The 27,750-nt window shown below is 41.5% G+C and overlaps 1 protein-coding gene across 2 annotated transcripts; it reads right to left on the reverse strand.

Moving 5' to 3' along the window:
- Positions 1-381: 381 nt before the first annotated feature.
- On the reverse strand, positions 382-27,320 carry LOC118226749 (BEN domain-containing protein 4-like). 2 transcript variants are annotated; one of them, XR_004765095.1, is made up of 6 exons: positions 26,430-27,320; positions 9,451-10,035; positions 9,057-9,151; positions 6,056-6,296; positions 3,360-5,719; positions 382-3,329 (listed from the first exon to the last, which is right to left on the reverse strand). XR_004765095.1 is itself a non-coding variant. In XM_035416590.1 (5 exons), exons 1-5 carry the CDS (start codon positions 26,890-26,892, stop codon positions 5,481-5,483), a joined length of 1,623 nt encoding a protein of 540 aa, XP_035272481.1. In that variant the 5' UTR covers positions 26,893-27,320; the 3' UTR covers positions 382-5,480. The 2 variants fall into 2 exon arrangements, 1 of the variants encoding a protein (XP_035272481.1); XM_035416590.1 differs by having other exon boundaries at positions 382-5,719.
- Positions 27,321-27,750: the final 430 nt, after the last annotated feature.

Consider the following 27,750-nt stretch of genomic DNA (forward strand, 5'->3'; position numbering starts at 1 on the left):
ACCTTTAATATAAGCGTAATAAGAGGAACATGCACAGAATAGCCTTTATTAGGCTATTGTAATTAAGCTATAAAGTTGTTATTGTTATGAAGCTATAAAACATTTAATACAATTAATGGTTTCTTCACCAACTCCACAAAAACAGTCCCATATGAACTAAGACAGCTCTCTCATACATTGGGTTAAAGTGCCCTGTTGTGCATTCTGGCTACTGCAGTAATCTTTGAAAAAGTAGCGTTCATCCAGAAAAATGTGTTAGAAAAGTAACAGAAACATCTGATCTGCAAAAGAACTCAGGAACTGCCTTTAGCGTGAATGGCCCAGCCATTTAATTTCCACTTACTTCAATATGGCAACCAAAAACCAAAAAGCAACACAAAATATTAGTCAAATCTTTTTTTTAATATACCCACCCTTTATACATGACATGTGAATCATTAACCAGATTCAAGTTCAGTAAACAAAATTATATAATTAATATTAGACAACAGCAGGAAAAAAAGGTAACAGAAATTGAAAAACATTCTTTAATTGGCTCACAGTGTTTACATGAACAGTCAGTTTTAGATTATAAAAATATGTTTGAAAGTGAACAATTGGTAACACATTCACAATGGTCATTCTAAACTTTAGGCAACACGACAACAGAGGCATCTTTGGATGAATTTCCAAGGCAGGCCAGTCTCCATGATGGACCAACGTTCTCCCTGAACATAACGTAGACTTCCACTTTACCTCAGTACAGAACCTAATGCAGAAACACAGCCTTTGACACCCACAGGAAGCCTGTTATACACAGTATGATCACCGTGTAGGCATGTTATATATATATATTGTTTTTATTATATACAGTGTTGTTATTATATACAGCTCTCATTTGAAAACATTTTTTTTCTGTTTAATTCATAAGTGCTTACAACAAAAGGCAAATCTGCATTAAAACGCATATAATAAAATATCCATACTAAAGCAATTTGAATTTTAATTGCTTAACAAAGGCAGTATAATAGATGAATGAACAGATTCTTATCTGACAAGAATAATCTTCAGCCCATTACAGACACAGATGTCTCAAAATGAGAAAATAATGGCATCACCCTTATTGAAACAGTTACAGTTCAAAAACAAATCCATGGCCTTTTTGGATTCATTTTTCAGACATGTTCAAAGAGAGCAATGCATTATCAACACAAATAACTTAAATACATATCAACAAATTACAAAATATAAAATAAAATTGCAAACTGCAAGACTTGTTTTTTCTTAAATGATCTAGAGGAAGAGATGCAGGAGTGTATACTGAGTTCAATGGATTGCCTCTAACATCTAAAACTTACATGAAATGGATAAAATGATACATTGAATTTTGAATTTTGGATTTGATACACGTACATATGCCATATCATGTGTCATGACAGATAACTGGCAGTGCTTAATTTAAAATCCTGGAGTCTGGATTTTAAGTTAGATCTAAGAGATAGCCAATGCGATATCTTAAACTGTTTTTATGTTTTGAAATGCCACGTTCAACTGATTATTGACTAAATGCAACATTTTACAAAATGAAGGACACATTCAATGTGTCAGCCATTTTATGTCCTGCACAGTGTAAACTTTGTTTGCCATTTTTTTTTACTGAAACAATACATTATCGGCATACAGACTAAAACAGCTACTGCAAAACCTTTGGTTTATCCAAAAGCACCTTTTTAATGGTTCAATGCAAGTGCGCCTTGAAATACAAATAATGATGATGATATAGTTAGTCTAAAAAAATCCAAAAGATAGGGGCACTTCATTGTGCACTTTTGTACAGAAGCATAAAAACCTCATGCATGTTTACTTTTCAAGCTAAACTTAATTTATAACCTTTGTATAATAGTTTCATTTGCCAACAGGGGGCAGTGCAGGCTACTGTGAAATACTAAATATTTCCAAGCGATCAACACTAAATAGTTGCACAGGTACAGGGAGTTTCATAGTTTGGTACCAACGTGCACAAAATTCCTATTTAATGTGCTTATCTGTTGGACTAAAATAATTGAATAAGGAATGTGGAATGTGTCCTGGGGTGCTGGAAATGAGAATTGGCTGAATGGGCCAATGCGTTAATGAGCAGGTACAATTGCTCATACATTTTGGGCTATAACATATTTTTATCCTTCTTTCAGCAGGGTAAAGAGTGATACTGTCTTAAATTACCTTCAGATTTTTGCATATACTGCTACCACAGTAAATTCTACATGGAAAGAAGTGCTCACTCATCTGTAACCAAAAACCAGACGATTGGTTGGAGTAAGATGCTATGACGTTTCCTGGGTGAGATGAAACAAATAATGAAAAATGACAATAATGACTTTGAAAGTTCTGCTGCTTATACATAAAGCACATTGATATTAAATATTGGAAATAAAAAAGGTAACTGTTGACAACTTATAGAAAAATACTCCTCGAATAATTTGTACATATCATATCCAGTATTGTGTCAGATATAAAGTCCCATAACATGCCACTTAGCACTGATTTAAGGTCTTTTTGTGACAACTTAATTTGCTATTATGGAGTCACTGCATCATTTACTTCTATGAATCTTGTCAATGATACAGTAAAACAGTTCCCTCAATATTGAAGAGCTTCCGATGGCTGCAAGTTATTATTGCAATGTACATAGTGTTTGGTCACATTTATTCTTTTTAATAGCTGCAAATACTGGAATTCATATCTATAACATTTTCCAGGAGGATGCCTTTGAGTATGCAGCTCTGACAGATGGCTTCTGGGAGTATGAGAATATAACAGATGGCTTCTGGGAGTATGAGGATAGAACATATGGAGTCGAGAGTACGAGGCTATGAGAGACAGCTTCTGGGAGTATGAGGGCGGAACAGATGGCTTCTGGGAGTATGAGGCTATGAGAGATGGCAACTGGGAGCACTGGGTTGAGAAAAATGGTTTCTGGGAGTATGAGGCCATTGCAGAAGGAAACTAAGAGCTATGACAGATTGCATCTGGGAGTATGGAGCAGAGACACGGCTGCTGAAAGTGTGAGGCTATGTGACGTTGTTCAGAGCAAAGCTACACTATAAAAATCTGACCCTGTGCTAGCTGTGACTGGTAGTACCACGTGGCATATAGTTGGTCATACAGTCACCCCAGGAAGGAAGGTTAAAGCTACCGCGGTATACCCCGCCTCGTCACTCAATAGCGACTCCTCTGGTCAGTTGGGGTCCTGCAGAACGAAAATGAGTGACTGCTGGAAGCACAATAGAAGGACAAAGTTGCTTGTTTCCATTCTCTCAAAATGACAGAGGATGTGGCAGTGGTTTCATCTGGCTTACAGCCATGATTGGGGTGTTCACACTCGGGTGAAAGTTAAAATAAGGGACTGAAAAGCTGTTTAAAAACGAATAAAGGCGTGAAAGGCCACTGGACCTGAGATGTTTCACAGCATTAGGAGGATCTTTAGAGGTATAGCCTCATTGGTCCCACACAACCAAATGTTCATACAAATCTGTAAAACCAACTCTGCAATTCTTAGCTTTAATAGAGTGCATATTGTATTGTTTCCATTCGATTCATACACAGAGTAGATTTACCACTCTCAGAGGTGATGGAACACTAACAATTTTTCTGTGCACCTGTGCCAGATTCATAGGAAACTAGAAAGAGGAAGTGTGTCTGTATCGTGAAACCACTGATTATAATTTAGAGGGCTAGCATATACATTTTTAAATGATTTGATTTATAAATATCAAAATAACATTACCTTAAATTAAAGGTTTGCTTTGAATTAATGACATTATTTTGATAAATCATTTTATTCAGTGATAGTTTCTGTGTTGAACCAATGGCAAAAAACATTGGAACTGATCTCTTTTCATAGAGGATCAATTAAATTCCTAACAGTAAATCAGTCAAATCCATTAGATATGCAAATAATTTGATTGAAAACATTGGCAAAAACAAAAAGAAAGAAAAGCCACGATTGTATAGAAGCTGAGAGAGGCCCAATAATTTACAGTATGTGATGCTTGCAGATATTGTCTGAACAACACTTCCATATGAGGAAAAAGCACAAAACATTCTATCCTTTAACTGGTTATATACAGCACAATAGACACCTAATTACACTTATTTCCCTTTCTGGAATCAGAGGTTGTGTAAAGGTTAAATTACTATCATCTGAATAGTAAATGAATGGGTAAAACGATCAGACAACCTACAATGTGATGTTGTCCATCTGGCTTGTCCAGCTAGCTTGACAGCACCCACAGTGTATATACAGATGAGACTTTTCCTATGAGGGGCTGTATTAAATTCATGTTAAAGGAAATATATAGTTAATAATGAATAATGTTCATATACCACTTAATACTGCTTTGAGAGGTCTTTTCGGAATTAGCAGCTCATATCCAGCAAGACGAAGGAAGATATTGGTAATGGAAATGGCACGTTTCGAGGGCCGAGCTTCCAGAAGGTTCTTGACAGCCAAGACTATGAGAGGTGTGAAAGACCCTCGTAAGGTATTTTCATTGGTGAATTACAAACGAAACTCCAAAGGAAACTGTCCGTGCAGTAATGAGGTGTGTGAGAACAGGCAGGGCAGGGGGCGTAGACCCCAAACACCTGTGTTTACGTTGCTTGGCTCAGAGGCCTGGGCACCAGCAGGAGAAGGCTTTGATGAACCCAGTGGCACTTTGATGGAAGCCAGACATTAATAAGCAGTCTGCTTCCTGTTGTTTCTGTCTGACATAGCTCCTTTAAAGTAGTTCAAAGCTTGTGTGGTGTACTCTGCTATGAACATGCAGTAGTGGACGTGTGTTTTTCCGCATCTTCACAGATTTTGCCAATGCAGAGATTAACAGAGAGGTCCCTCAGCCCTGCCCAAAAGGCCTTGCGCAACATTATCAGAACATTGCGCAATACTATCTTACACTATAACATTACTGTGACTTAGTCTGTGGCATAGAAATCTGATGCCACACTTTCAGCAACAAGGTGAGAAAGAAGATTTTACCTGGGATAACTTGATTTAAACTGACACTCAGATGAACTTGAATAATGTCAGAATTGTACATTCTAAACTGGAATGTTACTCATGAAATTTTAATCCAATTCAATTTCATTTGCTATATCTTGGCTAACTCTTAGCAGCGCTTAATCCAGTCCATGGACATGATAATAATGGCAGTGTAACCATACAACACTCCATGTCTTTGAACACGCATGAACTCCAGACACATTTTCTTTCACTCACTATAAAGAAAAAAACTTTCCCAATGAGATGAAGGACAAGAAGAGATTTAAAAAAGACAATTAAAAGACAATTTCAGCATTTTTCCCCTTCCGGGTTCGGATGGGGCTGCACCGGAATGTTAACCGAGCCTCACCTATTTCCCAGAATTCCAGAGTTCCAGCATCAGGAAACGGGAAGACTCGTACTCAGTCAGTCTGGCCTCTTTTCAGGCTGGCCCGCCCTCTCAATCGCCATCCTGGGAGCCGCGCAGGAACAGCTCGTCCTGGGACAGGTGGCCGTCCATGCTCTCCAGGTAGAAGCTGCCACTGCCGCCGCTGCTGCAGCTGCCGCTGCTGCCCAGGAAGGTGCCCACGGCCCGGCCTTGCCGCGCGTGCCCCACCGCATCGCTGAACACCTTGTTGATCTGCTCCTCAGAGGGCATCCACCAGTCCGGGTTGGAGGCACAATGCATGCGGATGAACTCTGCGGTGGGTGACAGAGGGAAAATTTTTTATGTTAACATGATAACATTTCCCCCTCCATACTTTAATGGTGGTTAACTGGTTGACCAGAACAAGAAAAGAGCACCGGCCTGATGCTATTAATCCCCCCAGGTGGGTTATTTAATTTAGTCCTTGAGTGGTAATAACATTTCAGCATATTCAGTCTTGGTAAAGATAGTGATGTTAGTATGCTTGTGTACAGCTAATTAGCATAGTTACTGCAGGTAACAAAAACCAGAAGGCGACACAGGCTTCCAGGAGACACGGTGTTACCCACCCTTGTGCCAGAGCCTGGAATCGGAGGCAGGGACAGTACCTCTGAGGCAGGTGACCTTGACGGGGTTGAGCGGGCGTCTCTCGGGCCCGGCCTCGCCGGTCTGCACCGAGCGCTTCCTCTTGCCCAGGCCGCAGGAGTACTTGAGCTCGTCGGTGGTGAAGACGAAGCGGATCAGGTAGCGCAGGAGCCGACGCCCGTCCTTCTTGGAGGAGTTGACCGCCTCGTCCCACTGCTTGTTGGTGATGAAGACGGGGTAGTTCCCCAGGAGCTGCTTACTGCCCTGGGAGAGGAGGTGACAGGGGTAAAAGGGGTAACAGTGAAGGTATTCACATCATAATAAAATCTTTGCAGATGGGATTGGAATGAATGAAGTGTAGGGGTGGGAAGCCCTGTCCCTGTAGGGCCATATATCTTTCCGGATTTCAGCCAAATTCTGCTCTTAACCCTTTGATGAGTAGATTTTCAAAACCATTTGCAATGTTTTGGAATAGCAGTGTTCTGGAACTCCATTACTCCATTGCTTTCAACAACCAGTGTTGATTGTTATATCAGGTTCAGTTAAGAACATTCTAATCACGTTTTTGTCATCTTACACCTTAAAGGGTTAAGCATTGATGTCTCTCGCTACTGCAGAGACGTTAAACAGAAAACATGGCAACATTCTATGTGCATCGAATGGACATGATTTTGCCCAGGGCGGCAATTCCCAGTTTGTCGCTAAATGTAAAATGTATAGTTTGCGCACTTCTCAGACTAAAGTCCAGGGGTTCAGAAAAGACTGTCATTAAATATGAGATGATACCCAACTCTGGTCTTCTGGAACTCTTGTAATGTGCTGAAGGTGTATGTATAGGAGGCAGAAGTTTGAAATGTAGGGTACAATTACTATCAAGAAGGACAGGGATATGTGGAAGAGAGAGAGCACATTTTAGGAAAAGATGCATAGACAGACGCGAACGGCATTACTGTTGTTCTGTATTCTATAATTGAATTCTACACACGAACGCATTTTATATGAAACAAAACTGAAAAATGGTATATACATATAAAAAAAAAGCCATCATTGCAATGATGGAAATTTAATCACATGTATTTCCATAACTGCTGGTGTGATGGTTATGCAGTGATCATGATAGCCCTGCACGCATCGCTGACTTTACCGTTTGCGTAACAATTCATGTGCATCGCCAACTGTGCTGCTGAATTTTACTTCAAAACAATCCAGCTGCGTTTAAGCTTCAGGCTATCATTTCATGCGATTTCCTAAAATAACTGCTGCGTGACAGTCATTTTTAATTAAACATAAAAGTGAGTCAGACATATTTTAAGAAAAAAGAAAAAAAAGTGGGTGAAGGAGAGTCTGTAGAGATTCGCATTATTGAGCAGTCTTACATAACGCCACTGCTCTCAGAAACCCCAGAGTATTTGCATGGCAGTTTCAATTTCACTTGCTTTTTGGTTTCACACCTCACCAGGGAGTAGGTACCAATTTACAGAAAGAAGGGGGACTTTATACTCAGTCATAACTACCCTCTGGCAAACAGCATGTTATCCTACACATATGTAATATATGTAATTCATTTTTATGGCGAATGAGACATCGCAAAATAGTACACAGGAAATCACACTAACTAGGTTACCAGCCATGGTGTTGCACTGCATTGCAAGTCAAACTAGGCCAAGTAATACTTCCGATACAAACTGGGTGAAGCATGAATACTTAACCCAATTCTGAATCTAAAAACAAATATTAAAAACGTAATATTTATAATCCAGAATAAAAAGTGGTTCATCTGCTGTGAGAGTGAGACAATACTGTAAGTGTTTACTTCAGTTCTCTGAAAGAAGGGACGAAATTCATAAATCCAGTCCTCTCGAGCACATCACTAGAACTGTGAGGTAGTGCTAAAATAGTATTTGTTCCAAGATACTTAGATGCATAGCTAGCGATGGACAGTATGTGGCATGAAGCGCTGCACATGAAATTTAGGTCAGGTGGATTAAGGCAGCGACGAGATCAAAGAAAACGAAAGAGAACGCCTTGTGCTCGACTCCCGTAGGCCCGAGAAGAGCATTTAGTGTCGCCCACACAATATGAACCGCGATTCAGCATGCTGAGTAATAACAGCATCTAGAAAGTCCCTTTTCTGGATCCTATGATTTTTTTCACAGTTATTAAGGGCAGGATAAAATAAAGCATATGTCTGTCTAGTTTTTGAGATATATTTGCTTTTTGGTTCTTAGCCTTTTTGCAGCCCTTCCTTATCACCTCTCAGCTGTTTTGCAGCGATCAGTAAACAGCCCTGCTGTGCTCTGCACTGCCATTCCTTATGATCTCTCCGCTGTTTAGCAGTGTTCATCGGTAAACAGCCCTGTGCTCTGCATTGACCCTTCGGGGACGTCTCGCGTTCATATTTCTTCGCGTGATTTGTTCCTAACTGTTTTGGATGCAGCGCGACTCCACGGCACCCTCGCGTCCGTGAAGGCAGGCCTCGGCCCAGACATGGGGGGGTGGGCCTGAATGTTAACGACGCCCCATTCAGAGGACTGCTTTGCACCCCCGATACCGAGAGGCGCTGAAATAGACGCCGGTTGTCGGAAGAGCGAGAAGAGTACAGGAGCTTTTTCGTTGAGAGCCGGGGTCAGGTGCACTTGTTACACAAAAGCCTGCATTCAATCAACATTGGTCCATAATTTTCATTTATAAATGACTGCATGTGTTCATTTTCTTACTGGTTACTTCAGGCTGGCGAGTTCAGCAATCACCAAAATGAAATCCCCAAACAGTTTTTGTTTTTTGTAAAGAAAAATGGTAAAATCAGCATTTAGGCTAATCGGCTAACTGAATCCACACCAACGTATCTGCATTGGGCATGTTCCATGTTAACCTCTTGCCCTTCAGTGAGAAACATAGATTTCAGTCAATCATTTATTGTAGAATGCTAAATTTAATATTTTGTGTCAAAAATGAAAATGCACAATGTCACGCATAGTGCCAGTGAGCACTACAATGGAACATTGGAGAACAGAGCCTCTATACCTCTGTCAACTGCTCCTCTGGGGAAGCTGGCTGCCCAAACTGGTTGTTGTGCAGAAGAACCCTCTTGAAGAAGTCCAGCACAGTCTGACAGGGAACTGCCAGGAGGGAAAGAGAAAATGAGACAGAAAGGGAAAGAGAATTATGGGTAACTATTATCTCCAAACAGCTTTGCTTTGAGTTTTAGGTGACCGCCTGCTGTGATGAATGACCATCCGTTTTTTATCACATAAAAGATTACACGACAAGGATTTGAGAAAGGAAATCCTCATAACCGTATATAATCTGTGCAATGGTAACATCAAGTCACTGAAAGACTCTTTTTCTGCTAGTACAGGTCTGCTAATGCGACAGCGATGTAATGCAAATAGGTCAGCTAGCCACAAGGGGGCAGTACCTGGCACATTGTCCAGCTTGCGCCGCAGTTCCTCGTTCTCCTGCTGCAAGCACAGCACCTCCTGCTCTAGCTCCAGGCAGCGGGGACAGCAGCCCTCCTCTTCCTCCTCTTCCTCCGGCAGGGTGGAGGAAGGGTGCCCATGGGACTCGGAGGGGGTGGGGGAGGTCCAGCCCCCCAGGGTGTGAGTTGGGGATGCAGAAAGGGGGTCGGGGTCAGCGGGGTGGCAGTATTCCCCGCCTGAGGCGGGACCAGGGGCGTGGCTGTGGGCGGGGCCGGGGTTCGTCAGGTAGTTCTGAAGCGACTCGGTGAAGGCCTGAAGGAAGGCAGAGGTCTGCTGCTGCTTCCTGTGGGGGGCGTGGTGGGACTCAGGCCCCGCCTCCTGAGTCTTGGGGTCCCCCGACTGGCAGGGGCCCCCGGTGCGGTCCACCCCCGGGTAGCCGCCCTCCTCCTGCTTGATGCGGGACATCAGAGCCGACGCGGGCGAGCTGGAGGGAGGGGCGGGGTCGAGGAGTTTGCCATTGCTGTTGAGCAGGGTCAACACCCGACTGCACTGCTGAGCAAAGACATCCAGGATCAGCCGGCTCTCTGCAAAAGAGGAATGAACAAAACAACACTGACGAGAGAATGAGACTTCATGAACCCGATCATGGCGGGCACCAGGGCTGTCCCAATCACCGTATATCCACCATACCGTCGTTTATGAAAACCCACACGATTAAATTCACATCACTGCGATGATTTATTAATTTGTTTTACACCACTGTTCAGTTTGTTTTATGTATGTTGCCTAGCAAAAAGCAGTCATGTGTGTACTTTCAATTTAACACTGAAGAACAATTGTAATGCGGTCTGCTCCTGCCTATGCATCTTCTCCTAAAATGTGTCTTTTGCATGCATCTCTCCCCTTCTTCACAGGAGTTGTAGCCTACGCCTTGAGCTTAGCCGACTGCTTGGCTCAAGAAGAGAGTTGAGGGAGTAGGGAGAGAGTTCTGAATTTGGGTTAACAGTTTTGAAACTGAAGGTAATCTTTATTCACCTTTTCATGGTCGTACAAATAATGTCAATTGTCAAAAGAGTCAGACTGTACAGATATAGTAAACATATTGTTTACTATATATAGTAAAGATATCATTTTTTGTCCAACAATTGTCAAAACACTTTAAGTTAACTTGCTTAGATATTGTGACGGGAAAACTATTCTAGTTTTCATTCATTGGAAAAACGTGAGGAAATAATACAATTGAGCAAGGAGCACTCCATCATAGTGAGTATACTGCATGGCTGGAAATGTAGTCACCATTGTTTGCTATTTCCTGAAACTACAGAACCACATGGAGGACATCTAAAATGGTATACTAACTGCCTAACTAATTACTGTTATTTTGTTTTATACTAATGGAGTTCTTAGCTTATTTATTTTACACAGGTTTTAGTTAGACGTGCCTGTGTTTGTAAATTCCATAAAAGGCTGTTTCTTTAAGAATCCATGCAATTGTATGCTTAAGCAGTAACATAATGAATAATACAGAGGGTGATAATGATGGTATTAAATCTCTTTCAGTTAGTAGGCTACATAGCCAAGAAATGGCTCCAAGAAGACAGAGGGTAGTGTTCACCAAGGAGATTTGGTTTAGGATTATTAATTGACCTAAACTTCATAACCATGACAGCACTAGTTGCGGCTACAATTGACAGTCAAATTGACTTCAGCCACTGACATGTCTGAGCCAATGAAAAAATGTTGCTCTCCATAGCACAAAATGATTGGTTGAAATCAGTGTGTCACTGGGTAGGTGGCGAATGCGAATTGCCTTGGTTATGCAGGACTGCTTGAAGCTGCTGTGCATTGTGGGAGGATGTATGAGCCATCACAGACCCACACATTCAGAGAACCGAAAAGCACCACTAGTGCCCAGCTACAACTGACAAACTTTCTGTCTACTAATAACTAATACCGAGACGCCTGTTCTCCGCACATCCCTCCTCTTACCCAATATGACGACAATGAGGTTTATATCTTTTAACTGTCAAACATGCCATGCGATTCCTGAATTCGGACTGGCAGAGAAGCACAGAACTGAGAATTCGTAATTATATTGCCTGACGCTGACACTGCTTTGTCATTCTACCTCAGGTCTTGTTTGTTAAACAAATGCAATTGTTTATATGGGAAATCAACTTATCATAATCATTAAGTCATTATGACATATTATTTTGGAATGCATATAAATCTACTGTATATCCAGTGCAGCTCAAAGCTGTCAAAATCCATGTTATGAACACACTGAACACAAATCCAGATGATGCGTGTTTCAGAGATTAGGTTATGTTTCTGGCTTCTGCAGGGATTGTGTCATGATATTGTCATGCTTGAAATGCCCATTGCAATAAGAAACACTAAGAACTCTGTTCCAATCTCTCTCTCTCTCTCTCTTGTCTGAATTTACAGTTACGTACCCTGACAATTAAGGCTGCATAAAGCCCAATTAAGGCCGCATTAATTAATAAATGTATTCTAGATTTAAAGATGTTATTTGCAATGCAATCATGGTGTACGCCCACATTCATACAAAACTATACTCTCCCTCCCACTCATTTGAGGGGCTCAATTAGAACAGATGTGAACCTCCTTCACAAATGCATGAAAGTTGCATCCATCATTAATTCATACTAAAACACAGGCCTCATTCATCATTAATGTAAATCATTATCAGTGTTCCCTAATATTCATGCATGCAATTTTTCTCAAATTTGCATTATGTAAAGTCATTGTTAATCACCAATTAAAAATGCTTAACCTTCTTTTTTCTTCCTCTACCTAATTTTAAATAGCTATTTCTGATTTTGAGTTGTGTCTCCTGAGACACAGGAGGCTATTAACTGCTGGAGAGTGCCACACTTCTGTTTTCACACCTTCAACAGCTTTCCGTGGGTCAAAGCCTGAGACATAACCTGTGCCCTATGACCTTTGGTGAAGCTCCGGTTGTGCGGAGCCTGTGACCTTTGAACTTCAAGTATGCGCAATGATCCTGAAAGCATTGGGGGGAGCAAGGCGCCTGTCATTTAAACCTACTCACCCACACACAGCTGACACCACAAATGAGTGCATTCTCATTGTGGAAACACTGTGATCCATTTTGGTATCATCTTAAAATCTATTAGAGTCGGCTTACTGCGGCAATATGCACGGGACATCCCAAATTTACTTGTGTTGTGTTGCAAGAAATACTGCAGAACTGCTGAAGACAGGAGCTGCCATTTTGTCACAGTGAATTTATGTACAGTCCACCAATTGGGCCTGAGCAAAGGCCTTCACTAGAATGAGAACTCCAGATAAAAAAAGCTTTGCTGAAGTGTATGTGGGTCTCTGGTAGATGATTTTGGGAGTCCCCAGACAAATACAATAAATAGAATCATAAGAAATTGACAGACATAAAAACGCCTCAGGCCTCCACTGAAAAATACAACTCAAAGAGCTGCAGTAATTAAGGACCATTGCTATTTCAGCAGTACCAATACAAACACCCTTTGAAAGACTGCACACTGCATGTTCACACATTTAAAAAAGCAAAATACCAGAAAATGGGGTCACCATTGCATAAAAATACCAGTCCCTGTTTAAAAAAAAAAACCTTTGCTCTAGATGGGCTTCAGAAGTCTTTGTCCAAAATTAGACTGTTTGTTTGTGACCTGGTTTATAAGTTTGAAACGATAATGCAGTTCCGTCTGTATGAAACACTACTGCAGTTGTAAATAACCATAATAATGAAGACAACATTGAGTCATAAAGCCCTCAGTCAATCCAAATATACGCATTTTCAGATGTTTTAAGGGTAACTCGGTGATTGAAAATCAAAGCAAACCATGACTTCCAAAATAGATGCTATTCATTTTGCTATTTGTGGGGAACTTAGGTGGATTTGTGGTGTGTGTGTGTGTGTGCATGCGCGTGCGTGTTTTGTTGTCAAGGAAGCAGTATAAGGAAGCATTCTACAGCTCCTAAGGCTCTGTTCTAAACAAAAGTCCCAAAATTCTGCTCCTGGGAGATTTTAATGCGTGAGTGGGCTCAGAACACCTTATATGGAACGACGTTAAGTTAACAGTAATGGGCTCAGGATTTTAACATTTTGGGCTGAGCAACACCTCAGTCACCAACACAATTCCAGCTGAAAGACAAGCACAAGACATCTTGGCAACACCCTAGCAAACACGCTGTAAGCATTGGCATCTCCTTGACTACATAACTCTCTGTCAGGTGGATCTCAAGGCGGTTCTGATCACAAGGTCCAAGCATGGCGCTGATGGCTGAACTGATCTCCACATAATCAGAGCAAAACTCAGAGTGTAGATCCAACCTTCCCGTCTGAAACAAGCCCCCAACAAGAGGCTCAACTGTTCTGCCCTCAACTCACAAGGCTCGATTAATTGCCTAAGAAGTCTTTTTTTGCGAAAAGTCTCTCTGACATCACAGAAAACCTTGATGTCGAGAGTGAGTGGTCAGAGCTGCACTCAGCCAATCACAAGGCTGCTGAAGAAGCACTCCCAAAAGCCAAACATGATGCCCACAAAGCCTGCCTAGTAAACCTACACTGAGTCTCTCACAGATCTAATCTCACCAACTCCGACTCAGGACTCAAACATGATCCATTAAAAAAACCTTCCCCACAGGTTTTGTCAAGTCATTCACTTGCCTCCCTACCAGCTACCTCTTCAAACCCTATACAGCCAACTCTCTGACAGTAAACGGTCTGCAGGAGGTCAGCGGAAAAAATTCAAAGGTCACAACAGAAACCTACTAAAGAGGTACAACCAGAAGCCCACTGCCCTGGAAAGACTTGTCAACGACCACTAAGAGTGGCAGTCTGCATGTGCCAGTGACATTGACATTGACATCTTACAGCCAACCTTGCCCTGGAAATAAATATAAATAAGAGGCGGGAAAGACATCATCAATGTACTCCTGAAGCAGATTTACCTGGACAAGACTACCCCTTTCTTGCAGGAAGGTGAGTAAAACAAAGATTGGCCCTATCCCCTACTCTACCCTACAGAGCATTGTCATGATTGCTCATCAATGGACTTCATTGATGATGATGAAGATGTGTGTGTGTGTGTGTTTGTGTGTGTGTGTGTGTGTGTGTGTGTGCATGTGTTGCCAGGCTTGCTTAACTCTTGTAATCTTTTGTAAGGTTTCATTTCTATAAAGTGATGGCCTTGACGGGTCTAGCAATGGTAATAATGCAGATTTTTCTGCCAACTCTAAATGAGCAGAATGATTAATATACCCCTGATATTAAAACATGTACTCTCTCATTCATAATGACTTCATTTAAAGTGCAATTACAAATTATGTAATGCACTCCTACAAACTTCAAATGGAACATTATATTCTAGGACATAAGTTCTGCAGATTCAAATGAGGCAAACATTAAAATAATGAGACAGCAAAGTGTGTACCTTATCATCTTGCACTGAGAGCAAGCCTTTTCCAACTGAATAAAAGTTCATTGAAAATAAAGATGGGAAACAAACAAATATCATAATACTAATAACCATCCAAGCTCAATATTCCGTAAACCCACTAAATCCACTGTATCTTCAAACAAAGTAAAATGACATGAGCAGAATTGTAATATTGAAAAAGGGTCTGCTTTTTTTCTCTTTTTTTTTGCAACAGAAAATTTCTATTTTTCCCATCAAAGAAAACAGTGATATTCTGAATAAAAACCCTGGGGCTGAATTGCTTTTGGTGGAGGTCGGTGTATCTTTGCAGCACCAGCTCTGGTTTTCTCTCTACCCCCTCCCCCCTCCCTCTCTCGCTCCTTTTCTCTATTCCCCTCACTTTCCTGATCTCTGCCGCATCACCATAACGAGATAAGAGGCGCGCAGCTGAAAAAACAGGAGGAATAAAATCGCTAAAACGTTCCCCGGCAAACCTCGGGAAGACAGCACCGTCTCAAATAATTGAACAAAAGGAGACTTCAAACTCCACCTAACCAAAAGATGGATACTCCCCGAAGACTCCACCCCCGGTTTGTTTGGTGCCGCTGAAGCAACGCTTTTGCACAAAGACGGGGCTGCCTTGCGCGTGATGGACAGGTCTGCGTTTCAGAAGGTTCGCCTTTCAGGGACGCACCCGGCAGTAAAGACGTATTCATACGTGCGGTGTGTGCGTTTGCCCGCTGAGACGTGTCTGGTATTATTCCACCTCTGGCGGCGCACAGAGAGAGAGGCTCATAAAATTTCATTAAAGATGACATGTTCTGGGAGAGGGAAATATATCGCTGCCATTTATTTTAATCACGACTCTTTGGAGAAGCTTTTAAATGCAATTTGCTTTATTGCACTGAATTCGGAGGGGCGGTTATGCATCTTTCCCCGTATTCCAGGGTACTAAATTAAAAAGATTGCACCCCCCAATTACTCCCCCATCCCTGCCACACAGTCAGAGACATGAATAAACTGTCACATAGAAAGGCAGACACACAAATTCAAACTGCTGCAGATACAAAGACAAATCAAGACAGACATAAATTTAAATATATATGGCAGAACAAACAACGGTGCACATGCGAAAATACACACACACACACACACACACTCATGCACACACACACACACACACACACACACATAGACACACACACGCACACACAGATACACACACACAAACGCTCAGACACGCACACACTTCCAACCCAACGACAAATCAAGGGCGATTGTTCTCATAACTAATTCTGTGCATGCACCGGCTTTGTGCTGGACTCTAATGAAACATTTCCACTTCCCTCCCCAGTTCAGACGTATTACCTTTATTTAGAGCTCAATCTCTCACATCTCAATGCTACGGCCTTCTTCGAGAAAACAAAAGCCTTGCCAAGATGCAGGAATCAATTAAGAGACATAAAAGAAAAGCTGCTTTCGACAGACAGGGGGTGCCAGGGTCAGTTACAGTTGGCACTCAGGTTGGTCAACTTGGGTCCTCACTCTATCAGACTACAGTAAGCAAAAATATAACCTGTTAACATATTTAAAAAAAAAAAAATCACTGACATAAAGAAAGGGAATGCCCCTATTGTCTCCACATAAGCTGACTGCAGTAAAATTATTGTGTGCGTGTCTCAGGCATATGCTTTAATAAATGTGACTTAATGAAGCCACAGACAGTGAAAACCGAGTTGTTTTCCACGATTACACGGTGTCGTGACTGTGACAGCCACGCCTGATCAGAACGCTTTGAAAAGCAGGCCCACTTTTCTCCGAACACTGGGCGACAAATACAAGAGGTAAGGGATATTTTAAAATTAGCGTATGCCTCCTGTCCTGTTGAGTCTGCAAGGCTTACATCATCTGGACATTGAACGAGGTTGTCAGCAAGAATTGCCCGGTTCCTGGTATGCTATGTAATCTGGTATGTTTATGCAGTACATCGTATCTATGCATTAATATATCTATGGAAATGGGTACTTCTGGTGGCTAACGCTCTGTTTAAATCCTTGGTGAAAGTTTGTGCATGTAGGGAGAAGGGTGCTCTGAAAGTTACAGGCTCCTTTCGGGTGAAGGTATAAAAGGTTACTCTGATAGGCACGGCTACATTAATGGTAGTCCTGAGAGGTATTGAGAACTGCTGGAAAGGATTTTCTTGGGTGCTGAACATTCAACTGCTTTTGTATGGTCTGCTAACTTTGTATGCACTTGTAAAGCTGCGTTTTGTGTTGTGTGTAGTTTTAATGTTGTAAATGGCAAGTAAGATGGGGGAAAGCAATCAACTACATCCTAAGGGGAATCCAGCCTTTTATATGTACACCCATTACAGTCTAGATATTTCTATGTTTTTTATGGAAGTGAAACCAATAGACTCCTGATGACCTAACAGTTCCAAGAAGAAGGGTCTTTTTATTTCGCTAAAACGGTGCATTTATGGAGAGCGTGAGAACGGAAGGGTGGAAAGATTCCTCAAGAACAATGGAAAGCTTATTTCTGTGTCTACAAAGAAACTGTAGATCTCCAAACTGAATCTAAAGCCCATAGGTACCAAAGCACCCAGTTTCCACAGCATAAAAATGAAAAGCTAAAAGAGGAACAAGCTACACACTGCGCAGCATGTGATCCTCTGCCTGTGCTACCCGCTGTTGCTGCCTCACGGCACTAACAGCTAACTAAGGGGGATGCTACTTAGGGTGGATCAACATCAGGATGATGTTACTAATCGGTTCCGTCCAAAACCGCACCCTCCACCTTGCGTGGGACAGGCTGCTTCAGGGGGATGATCTGTCATAATGTCCCAGGAACACATCAGCGGGAGTAAAACTGAAGGTATAACCGAATGATAAGGCCTCCCCTGTGGTGATTTTAGCTGACCCCAACAAATTTCTCCCTAGAAGACCACACTATCCCTTATGCCCTGAAGTAGAGGCACTGCCTAATCATTGCGCCACTACTAGAACAAGGTATTCCTGTCCCCACTTCTAGGCCTTGTTGTCCTGTCTTGCCAGTAAAGAAACCAGGGGAAGACACGTATTGTTTTGCACAGGATCTGAGAGCTGTTAATAATGTCATCCCTTTTTCACCCGACATGCCTAACCCCGCTGTTATTATCTCTTGTGCCCTTGCAGATTCCACCAATTTCACAGTGGTTGACTAATACGCTCAGCCTCCTTCTATTACCCTATCCGCCCAGACAGCCAGTATTTGTTTGCAAGGTAAAGACAATGGCTGCAGACAAGGTTGCCACAAGACTACACTGAATCTCCCTCCTTTTTCTCACAGGCACTCAAGGCTGACCTTGACGATGTTTCCTTCCCAGGAGGCTCTACTCTTATCCAGTAAGTAGATGATTTACCACTGGCCTCCCCCTCAGAGGAAGCCTGGAAAACGGATTCCATTGTTTTGTTAACTGCCCTGCCTCACAAGGGACACAAGACTTCTAAAGATAAAGCACAATTCTGTAAAACTAAGATTCATTATTTGGGTCAAGGCATCTCAGTCGGTCAGTGGTAGCTAGCTGCTATTTTAAAGGTCCCCAGGCTTACTACTTTTAATCAAACGAGAATTTTTCTTAACATGGCTATAATTGCCATTTCTTTTGGAAATGGCAATTATAATGCTCACTATAATAGAGCTGCTACAGTGGACGGCAGGTGTACTGTAGAAGAGGTCTTTGTAGCTACAAAACAGGTGCTGCGGCCCCGGCCTTGGGCCTCCCTGACTATGATTCCACTCACTCTTTACCGCTAAAAAAGTAAGGGTTAATACACTGTCTTCTTACTCAAAAGCATGGTGATAAGAACATCCTATGGGCTATTTCATCACACAGCTCAACCCCGCTGCAGCTGCCTTCTCTTCCTGTTTCAGACCTGTTGCAGCTGTGGCCTTATCTGTTGAGGCTTCCACTTCACTAGTAATAAGATCTCTCCTCACTGTTGCAGTTCCCCATTCGCTTTAAGACCGTAGCACAACACAACGCCTTCCCAGCTCACAATTCACCAAATATGAACTCATCTCGAGCTGCTCCCCCCACATTACTATCTCTATGTCCTGGACTTAACTCTGCTTCCCTCCTGCCAACTTCAGAAGACAGTGACTCCCACGACTGCGTAGCTACTGCTGAAAGCTTCACTAAGCCCCGGCCTGACCTCACGGACATCCCCCATACAGAACCGATTTTCTCATCTCATCTGATTTTTCACTCTGATGGCGTCTGCAGTAGGACTCCTGACGATCACCTAGTTTTAGCATATTTCTCTCTGTCCCACTTCCTACAGTTACCTCAGCCCAAATGGCTGAAATGTTTGCTCTCACAGGGGCCTGTGTTTTAGCACAAGGTAAAAACTGTCAGCACGTAGGCTAATTACCATTATGCTTTCAGATTCGTTACATGATTACAGTAGACTATAATAAGTGTGTCACATGTAATGCAACCACCCCATTTCCAGTGAGCAAAAACCTGAATCTAGTGGGGTGGAAATCTAGGTTGAGAGACATTTTGACATAAATGGACTTGGTTAACCTCAATACAGCTCAGGTTTTACCCGGCTATGTCCCAGCCAACGAAAAAACTTCCCTTTTCAACCAACTGTCACCAGGTTTTCACCTCAACACCTAGACAGCATTTCACCAACGCTTCAATGTTCAGGGCTGAATGTGCTGGGCTGGTGCAGTGACAAAATTAAGTTTTGAAAAATAAACTAGCCAAAACCTGTGCAGAAATGCAACCGAGGTGGCCAGAAACTTTGCCGGTAGACTTGATGAGCGTGAGGGCCACCCCAAACAGAAAAACAGAATTGAGCTCCCATGAATTGCTTACCGGAAACTATGAGCCTTCCTACTTCATTACATATTGATTACATTGATAATATTCTGCCCCATTGTTCCAGAGAGGTTTGGACCCCATCCTAAACATAGCCACCATTCCCATTAGCAGTATCCCTGCACACATTTCATGTCAGGTTTAATTTGAAGGTATTTACACCCTCAAATATAGGGTATAATTGTCCAATTACTTTTGCTCCCCTAAAATGGGGGGACTACATATAAAAAGGTCCGTAGTTCCTACAAGGGTCATCCGATATGGACGTAATTACCCTCAAATTACAGCTGACAGTCTGCACTTTAACCTCACTGTTTTATTTCAAATCGAATGTGCTGGAATACAGAGCAATAACAGCGGGTCACTGTCCCAGTACTTCTGTGCTTAACTGTATGCTTAATATCAGGACATACACAGACCAAAACAACTGCACATCCACCATATCAGTGTGACGTTGAGGATGAACTGAGTAGAGAAGGAGTTAAAATATTCAGTCATTTTGTTTGAAGATAAAACTCATAAAGAAAACCAAAACCAAAAAAACCTTAAAATGGCAATAAAGTCTAAAATATGTTTGTTCTTTATTCCTGATATTGAGGGGTATAAATTAGGTGCTTTGAACAGTTTGAAACTGTCAACACATTTGACTTGCAGTGTGCAGTTTTTTTTTCTCTATTTTTATTGCTTTGAAGCACATTATTGTTTTGAGCCATATAGACTTGTTTGTTTTCATGCAGTTTCCAGAACGGACTCCCTCCAAAAGATCTAGTCATTGGCTTTTTCAGTGATCTGGATTTAGTGTTTATCAATAACTCAAGTTTATTCCTTGTGGCCTTTCTAACCGGTCAACCACTGCAGTGCATTCACAGAAAATACAAAACAGCATGTTCATGGAAAATACTATAATGCTGCCATAAAAGTGACAAACTGTTGCTGCAACATTTCAAGAACATAAAGGACATGGGATTTATGTTTGCTGTGGGTTATGCATGAGGTGCAGTTGCATGCTGTGAATATAATCTAGCAGCAAGCATTACATTTTTTTCCACTTTTAAAGATAAATTTAAGCATTTTTTGTTCATTTTTTACCAGTATTTATGTTATCCTTTCAAAACTTTGTGTTGACAAAACACATCAACCAATATTTACTACCTATTAAGGCACTTCTCCCTGGTTTTACACTCAACAACGTATTACACACACACATAATGGTGTGAATAATCTTTTTTCTCAAATTGAAATCACATGACCAACACGTTTCTATAAAAAGTTAATTAACTTTGCTTAAGAGACACTGCATTCTTCCTGGATCCATTTGGATTTCATAAATTCTTTTGAAGGAGCCTCCAGCTGAATTCACAAGAGGAGCCAGTCACTAACACGGTTATAGGGAGCAAAACGAGTTCAGCTCACTGCAGAATAGACAGAGTGCACAAAAACAGTGAATCACAGGATATCGCTGGAGGTAGATTTGTTCTCCCTCAGCAGACACTGGGGCAAAGACAACACATTTATCTTCATACGAGAGCTTTCATCTCTTCATGTTCAGCTACTCCCTTTCACAGTCAGTCCAAACACCAGAGCTCCTGTAGTCTCAATCAATTGTATCCCTTCAAACCATTTGAAACAACCCTGCTCAAGATGAGACCTCCATTGAAAAGTGAGAGGTTCTGTACCAGCCTTTCAAAACCAAAGCAGTTTACTTTAAACAGACAAAGTTTTCTAATATTTTGGCAATTCAATCAGTACTACTTTACCTCGCCGATTTGTGTGCATTACTGTATGTAATGCACATTATCCTTAGGTTCTGTGTAACAGAAAGACCAGAAAGACACCAGAAAGACCTCCGGGTCATTGAATATGGTTTTCATTAGCCATCTTCTTTAGGAAGAAAAAAGGTTGCAAAGCCCATACAAGAGCCTAAAATGGGAAATATTTTTCAGCATCACATCAGGAAAATTGCTTTCCTTTATATTAGACAATATACTACACCGCATGACTCTGCAAAGGACCCTACAAGAGTGAAGCCACAAAGCGCTATGCTCCTCGAACCTCCATAAAAACCAAATATTTCACCATGACCAAAGAGACAGACGATTAGTGGTCCAATAGCAACAATGACTGGTTGAACTGTGGCCATTATTAGCTCCAGAGTAAATGTTATTGTCAAGATTGAATGAGCTAATGCAACCACAGAGAACCAACATCACGAGAGGAAAATCAGTTCAGGATCTGATGCTATGTAATGGGACAGACAGAATTTTCAGCATCATCATAGCGCAGTAAGTTTTGATGTATTTTGGCTAAATAAAAGGGCCACCTGTAGGTCCAAAATTTTTTTATTTTACTTTATTTTATTTTATTTTATTTTTAGTGCCAACTTCAACAAGATGTGAGTGAATTTAAGAAATATGAAACTTCTTGATTGCAAGACTGTGAATGAAAAGTGGGGCAGGTTCAAAAGGGTTATTCTTGTAACTGTAAATTCAGTCCAAAGGTAAGGAAAATAAAGTTTAAAAAGCAGACTCTGCAATGGATGAATAAAGCTGTACGAGAGAGTATGAGGGAAAATAATACACTTTATAAGATATATAAAAATGACAGTACTGAGAGTAAATAGGCTGAATATTGTAATATGCATGCTAAAGTTAAAGAAGGGTAACTAAAGGTAGCTAAAAGGCTCTCTGAAAGGCAAATTGCCCAAGATGCGAAAAGTAATCCTCAAAATTTATTTCAATACTGCAGTAGGAATATTAAAGTTAAGGAGGAAGTTAAGTACATCAATTAGAACCATTGCTTTATAAGAATAAGGATATTTCTGATGCCAGAAGTTTTTACGTTGAGAGTTTTAGCAGAGAGGAGGTTACTAATAGACATTTTCAGTCCAGTAAATATGTCAGCAGATATTGTGATAAGGGATAGAGAAGTACTTGATAGATGCATAAACTAAAGACACAGCATAGGCTCTGATGGCATACACTCAAGGGCACTCAAAGAGCGAGGTGAGATCATCCATAAACCACTGGCAGGTATTTTTAGACAGTCTTTAGAAGAAAGAGAGATATCGGACGACTGGAAGCAAGGTAATACAATACCAATAAATAAGAAAGGGGACCGTACCGATCCAGGAAACTACTGGCCTGTCAGTTTAACTTGCATCACATGTAAAATACTGGAATCTATTATAACAGCCAAGTATGAATATTTCTTGAAAATATCAACATCCTAGGGGATAGGCAATGTGCTTTTTGCAGGGAAGGTCACGCCTGACAAACCTTTCAGCATTTTTTGAAGACGCTACCAAGTGTTTTTTATTTTTTTATTGTAGCATTGATTTTTATTATTAAACCTCTGGAACACTAGAAGCACATTTATATAAATTTGCAGATGATACAAACTGGGAGGTTCAGCTAACAATTTGGAATATACTAAAGTAATCCAAGAAAATTTATATGAAATCCAGAAGTGGGCAGAAACCTGGCAAATGAAATTTAATATAGCTGTAAAGTTCTACATGTGGGAAATAAAAACATAAGGACTACATTATGGGAGGAACAAAATTGGAATGTGCTCAATTTGAAAAAGACTTAGGAGTAATAGTTCAGTCTTTCAGGTTCTATGCATTATGCTGTAGCAGTAAAAGGACATCAGGATGCTGGGATATACAGCCAGAAGTATTGAGTACAAATCCGAGGAAGTTATACTTATGTTTAATATGTTTGACAGACCACACGTAGAGTACTGTGTGCAGTTCTGGGGACTGTACTACAAGAAAGATATAAAGGCTTTGGAAAAAGTTTAAAGAAGGGCAACTAAAATGATTCCTGGTTTGAAATATAAATGTTATGAGGAAAGATGCTTAATCTCTTCAAGTTCAGTAAAAGGGGAGATTTTATTGACGCTTTTAAATTCATAAAAGGGATTAAAAAAGTCAACTACAAGAGATTATTGAGGTTAAATTCTGTCAGTAGAACGAGGGGGCGTAATAATTCTGCACAGACATCAGGAGGTATTTCTTCACACACAGAGTAGTCGCTGTGTGGAATAGCCTGCCAGGTCATTCCACACAGACTCACCTCTTCAGGCTGCACCTCTCCCCATCCCTCCCTACCTCCCTGTAATCTCTTAAATAACTGTAAACTTAGGGTTGTAACTAGGTAGCTGTTTCGTAGGTGACTTAGTTAATGCACCTGTCTTAACTACTGCTTGTATTTTTGCATAGACTGCGTTGTTGCTGTTCTCGTTTGTGTTAGTGTTAATTAGTTTAACCTTCAGGGTCCAAGTTGAACTATGCGGTTGTTCCCTGCACTTGGGCCGGTACTTCTCTCTAGGGTTTTCGACATACTTGTTCCTGGTTATGGTTATACACTTTTATTGTACGTCGCTCTGGATAAGAGCGTCTGCCAAATGCCTGTAATGTAATGTAATGTAATGTCATGCAGTAGAGGCAGAAACTCTTGGGGTTTTCAAGACCAGACGTGATACGGTGCTGGATACTATTCAGTTAGTAGGTAAATGGTGAGCACTAGGGCACAAGGTACCCTTTAGTGGTAAGTAAAAGGAGAGTATTGTTCAGCTGAATGGCCTGTTCTCGTCATTATGTTATGTTCTGTTATCACACTCGTATCAAATTAACAGAGGTCTTGGGACAATCATTCCTTGTTGTAGCTTTGTTCAGCTTGTGGTGCAAAACCGTTGTCGATCCACCAATCGTCTTTCACCAATACCCTACATCACACCACTGCTTCCATTAGCATGCAGGCCTCTAATTCCTGATGGATGGAGATAAGAGCAGCTATCTCCAGAGCTGCAGGTGTTAGTTGACCATATCTGCTGGGGAGACAGAGCGCAATGCCGTGGGATTCAGAGGCTTATGCTGTCTATGGGCTGAGAGATAAGGTTGGTTATCTACCTGCATTTGTTCACTCAGCAATGTGGTTGCTAGGTGAAAAGGGCTGCCTCAGCAATACACCACTTTCTCTGCATTCTGACCCATTCAAAATGGTCTGAGCACAACAGGGAAGTTCCTTTACATCATCTGATAAAAGCAAGAAAATGCACACACATGGACACATAAGTGCTCTCTCTCTCTACCGCTCTCTTTCTCTCTCCCTCTCTTACGCACACACACACACACACACACAATTTAACAAGTATTTGTGCTGACACAAACATGCACAGGTCTACGCTTGACACTGTTGCTGATCTTTTGTTCGTTGACAGTGTTGTATAGTGTCAAATCTATCACAGGAAATGAAAGGTCAGATATAGCGAGATAGGAAACAAAAGGGAGAAAGAGAATTGTATGTTCTTTTAAATGACACAAGATTACCCAAAATGGGACAAATGAAAGCCTGCCGCATGCTGAATTACCACAGGTCCGGAAAAATACACAGTATAAAACTGCAGAGCAGAATTATGCTGTGATCTGTTGCTCATTTGCATAACAAATGGATGTTACAAAAAGAAGAGTGAAACAAAAAACCGTTAGTATAAAACAATCTCATTTTAAGAGCTAAATATAAATCCCAAGAACAGTCCCTTCAGCTTCTTGAGAAACGAGAAAAGGAGTGAGTGAGAGATAGATAGATAGATAGAGAGAGAGAGAGAGAGAGAGAGAGAGAGAGAGGGGTACTCTCAAGGTCAGGGGTACAGGAAAGACTCTTTTTAGAGAGATGCACTATTAAACTTTGGCTCTTGTGTTACCATAAGTACCTTTACCCTTCACACACAGACACTCACACGATATTGAAGTCCAGACACATACGGAAGGCCAGACACATACCTTGGTCAGCAGACACATACATAACACATCTCACTAACCACCACTCATCAACATGCACTGTCAGTAACAGCACTTCAACGCGCACACGCATTACCTGCTATACATACGTGTGACACATGCACACAGGACACTCTCTCTCACACACACTCACACGCAGTGGCACACACACACACACACACACACACGCATAATGCAATAATGCACCACCCACACACAGGACACTCATATGCATACGTGCGTACGAACGCATCCGCACGCAAATACAGGCACCCCCGCACAGTAAACACAAAAACGATGCACCCACACACGCACACACCTCAGGAATTCAAGATAATATTTAAACAACTATAAATACAAACCAAATGATGACTATACATAAATCCACACTGTATAGTTTTAAATCGCTGAAACATTTTTCGGGTGTCTTCCGAACTGATACAAGAAAGCATGACGCGCAGATTATGAATTACGAAAAGTATTCTACTGTGGTAACAAGTGTTGAGTTGCCGGGAACACACAAAAACTGATCGCAAACAGCCAATAATTTGGACAGATTAATTAACTATATGAAAGCTTACTTAAATCAAAATAAATCTGCCGAACGAATGGAAAGGATAGAAAGAATTCAAAGCTTTCGGCAGCTGAAAAAACATTAGCAAAGCAAAACATTATCAAACATAAGCGTAATGCAATCACTCATTTGACTTGAAAAAGTAAAAATAACACAAAACGTTGCTTTTAAATGTGTAGCCTATACGTGGATATACGTTGTTTGTAGAGATCGCACGCATGTATGTTTTCTTCCCGTAAATAAATATACAAATAGTTGCAACTTTCTTGTAGTTCGTACTAGCACGAAGTTGTGAACTGAACTGGATTAAATACCTGCGCTTAGCCCTTGGTTGCAGTCCGTGGGATCTTGAAATGATGCGGCGCTACCTGCCGGATGCGTGGAGACATGGTGCCCAGCTGTGCCTCCGACCCTCCGCGGACTGTCTGTCGACGTTGCCGCCGTCGCCGCCGAAGCTGATGCTGATGTAGATGTCGCGACTCTGAAGCTGGGCCCGTTCTCATATGGAAAGCGCTGGGATATGTGGTTGTGCTCGTTGTTGCTGGCGAGGGAATGCTGGTGATGCTGTAGGTGCTGTAGATGCTGATGGTGGGGGTTAAGATATTGAAAATGATGCCCGCCCCCGCCTCCTCCCAGATGCGGGATTGCCACCATGGTGGGTCTGTCATATCTCGCCTTTCCCGCCGCCCGCTTGCTGGGGAAGGTCTTAAGGGCGCTGTAGGGGCTCCGCTGCCTACAGATTTTGGAGACACAGGATCCCTCGTCCGCTGACTGCATGACCTCCGTGGCTGTTTCAGCTCGTTTGCAGTTCCTGTCTCGTGTCGCGTCTCGTCTCCCCTTGTGCGTGCGTGTGTATGGCAGTGTGTCGTTTACCCTTCTCTCACTCCTTTCTCTCGTATCTCCGTCTGAATGTCTCCGGCACTCTAGAGAGCAGACTACTGACAAGCCACCGGGCCAATCCTCAAACGGGAGCGCCGTGAAAATGACAATTTTTACTGCCTCTACCAACAGGGGGACACAGGCGGGACCTGTGCGCCTTGTGTCTGCAAGGTGTGTTGCGTCCGCTTCGGTTTGTTGCGCGGAGAGCGGGGTTTGTTCGTCTCAAGCACAGTAGGAAAATTGACATTATAATATTCAATTGAACTTTTTCCATCAGTGATAAATAAATAGTGCTAAATAGTTGATGAATATATTTAAACCAAAATCGCGATACACTTTCATCAACTAGGAGCAATGGATATAATTTATGCATCTAGTCTTTCTTTTATTTTTTTCATTATTTATTTTCTTTCGACACACTATTGCATACTGTAGCAAAACAAGAATGCTTCGGAAGAATCCTAATTCCCACTTCTCTATATCCACATAGTTCTCCAAATAAAATTTTATAACTAAAAACCTTCCGACCATGTATGATAGAAATTTATTCTAAAAATATTAGTATTTTCATGCATGCTATAGTGTGCATACGCTATAACATGTAGGCTATTCTGTAACATGCATACAGCCCCTGAAACCGTGCATTGACAATTAAACAATCTGATCCACTTATCAAGAGTTACACACACAATTTATGATCTTTCTACCAACTAACCACGTCTACAGCTAGATACTTGCTGAAGCAATTCGGTCTAA

This window comes from Anguilla anguilla, chromosome 5 (assembly GCF_013347855.1).
Source record: "Anguilla anguilla isolate fAngAng1 chromosome 5, fAngAng1.pri, whole genome shotgun sequence".
NCBI classification, from domain to species: domain Eukaryota; kingdom Metazoa; phylum Chordata; class Actinopteri; order Anguilliformes; family Anguillidae; genus Anguilla; species Anguilla anguilla.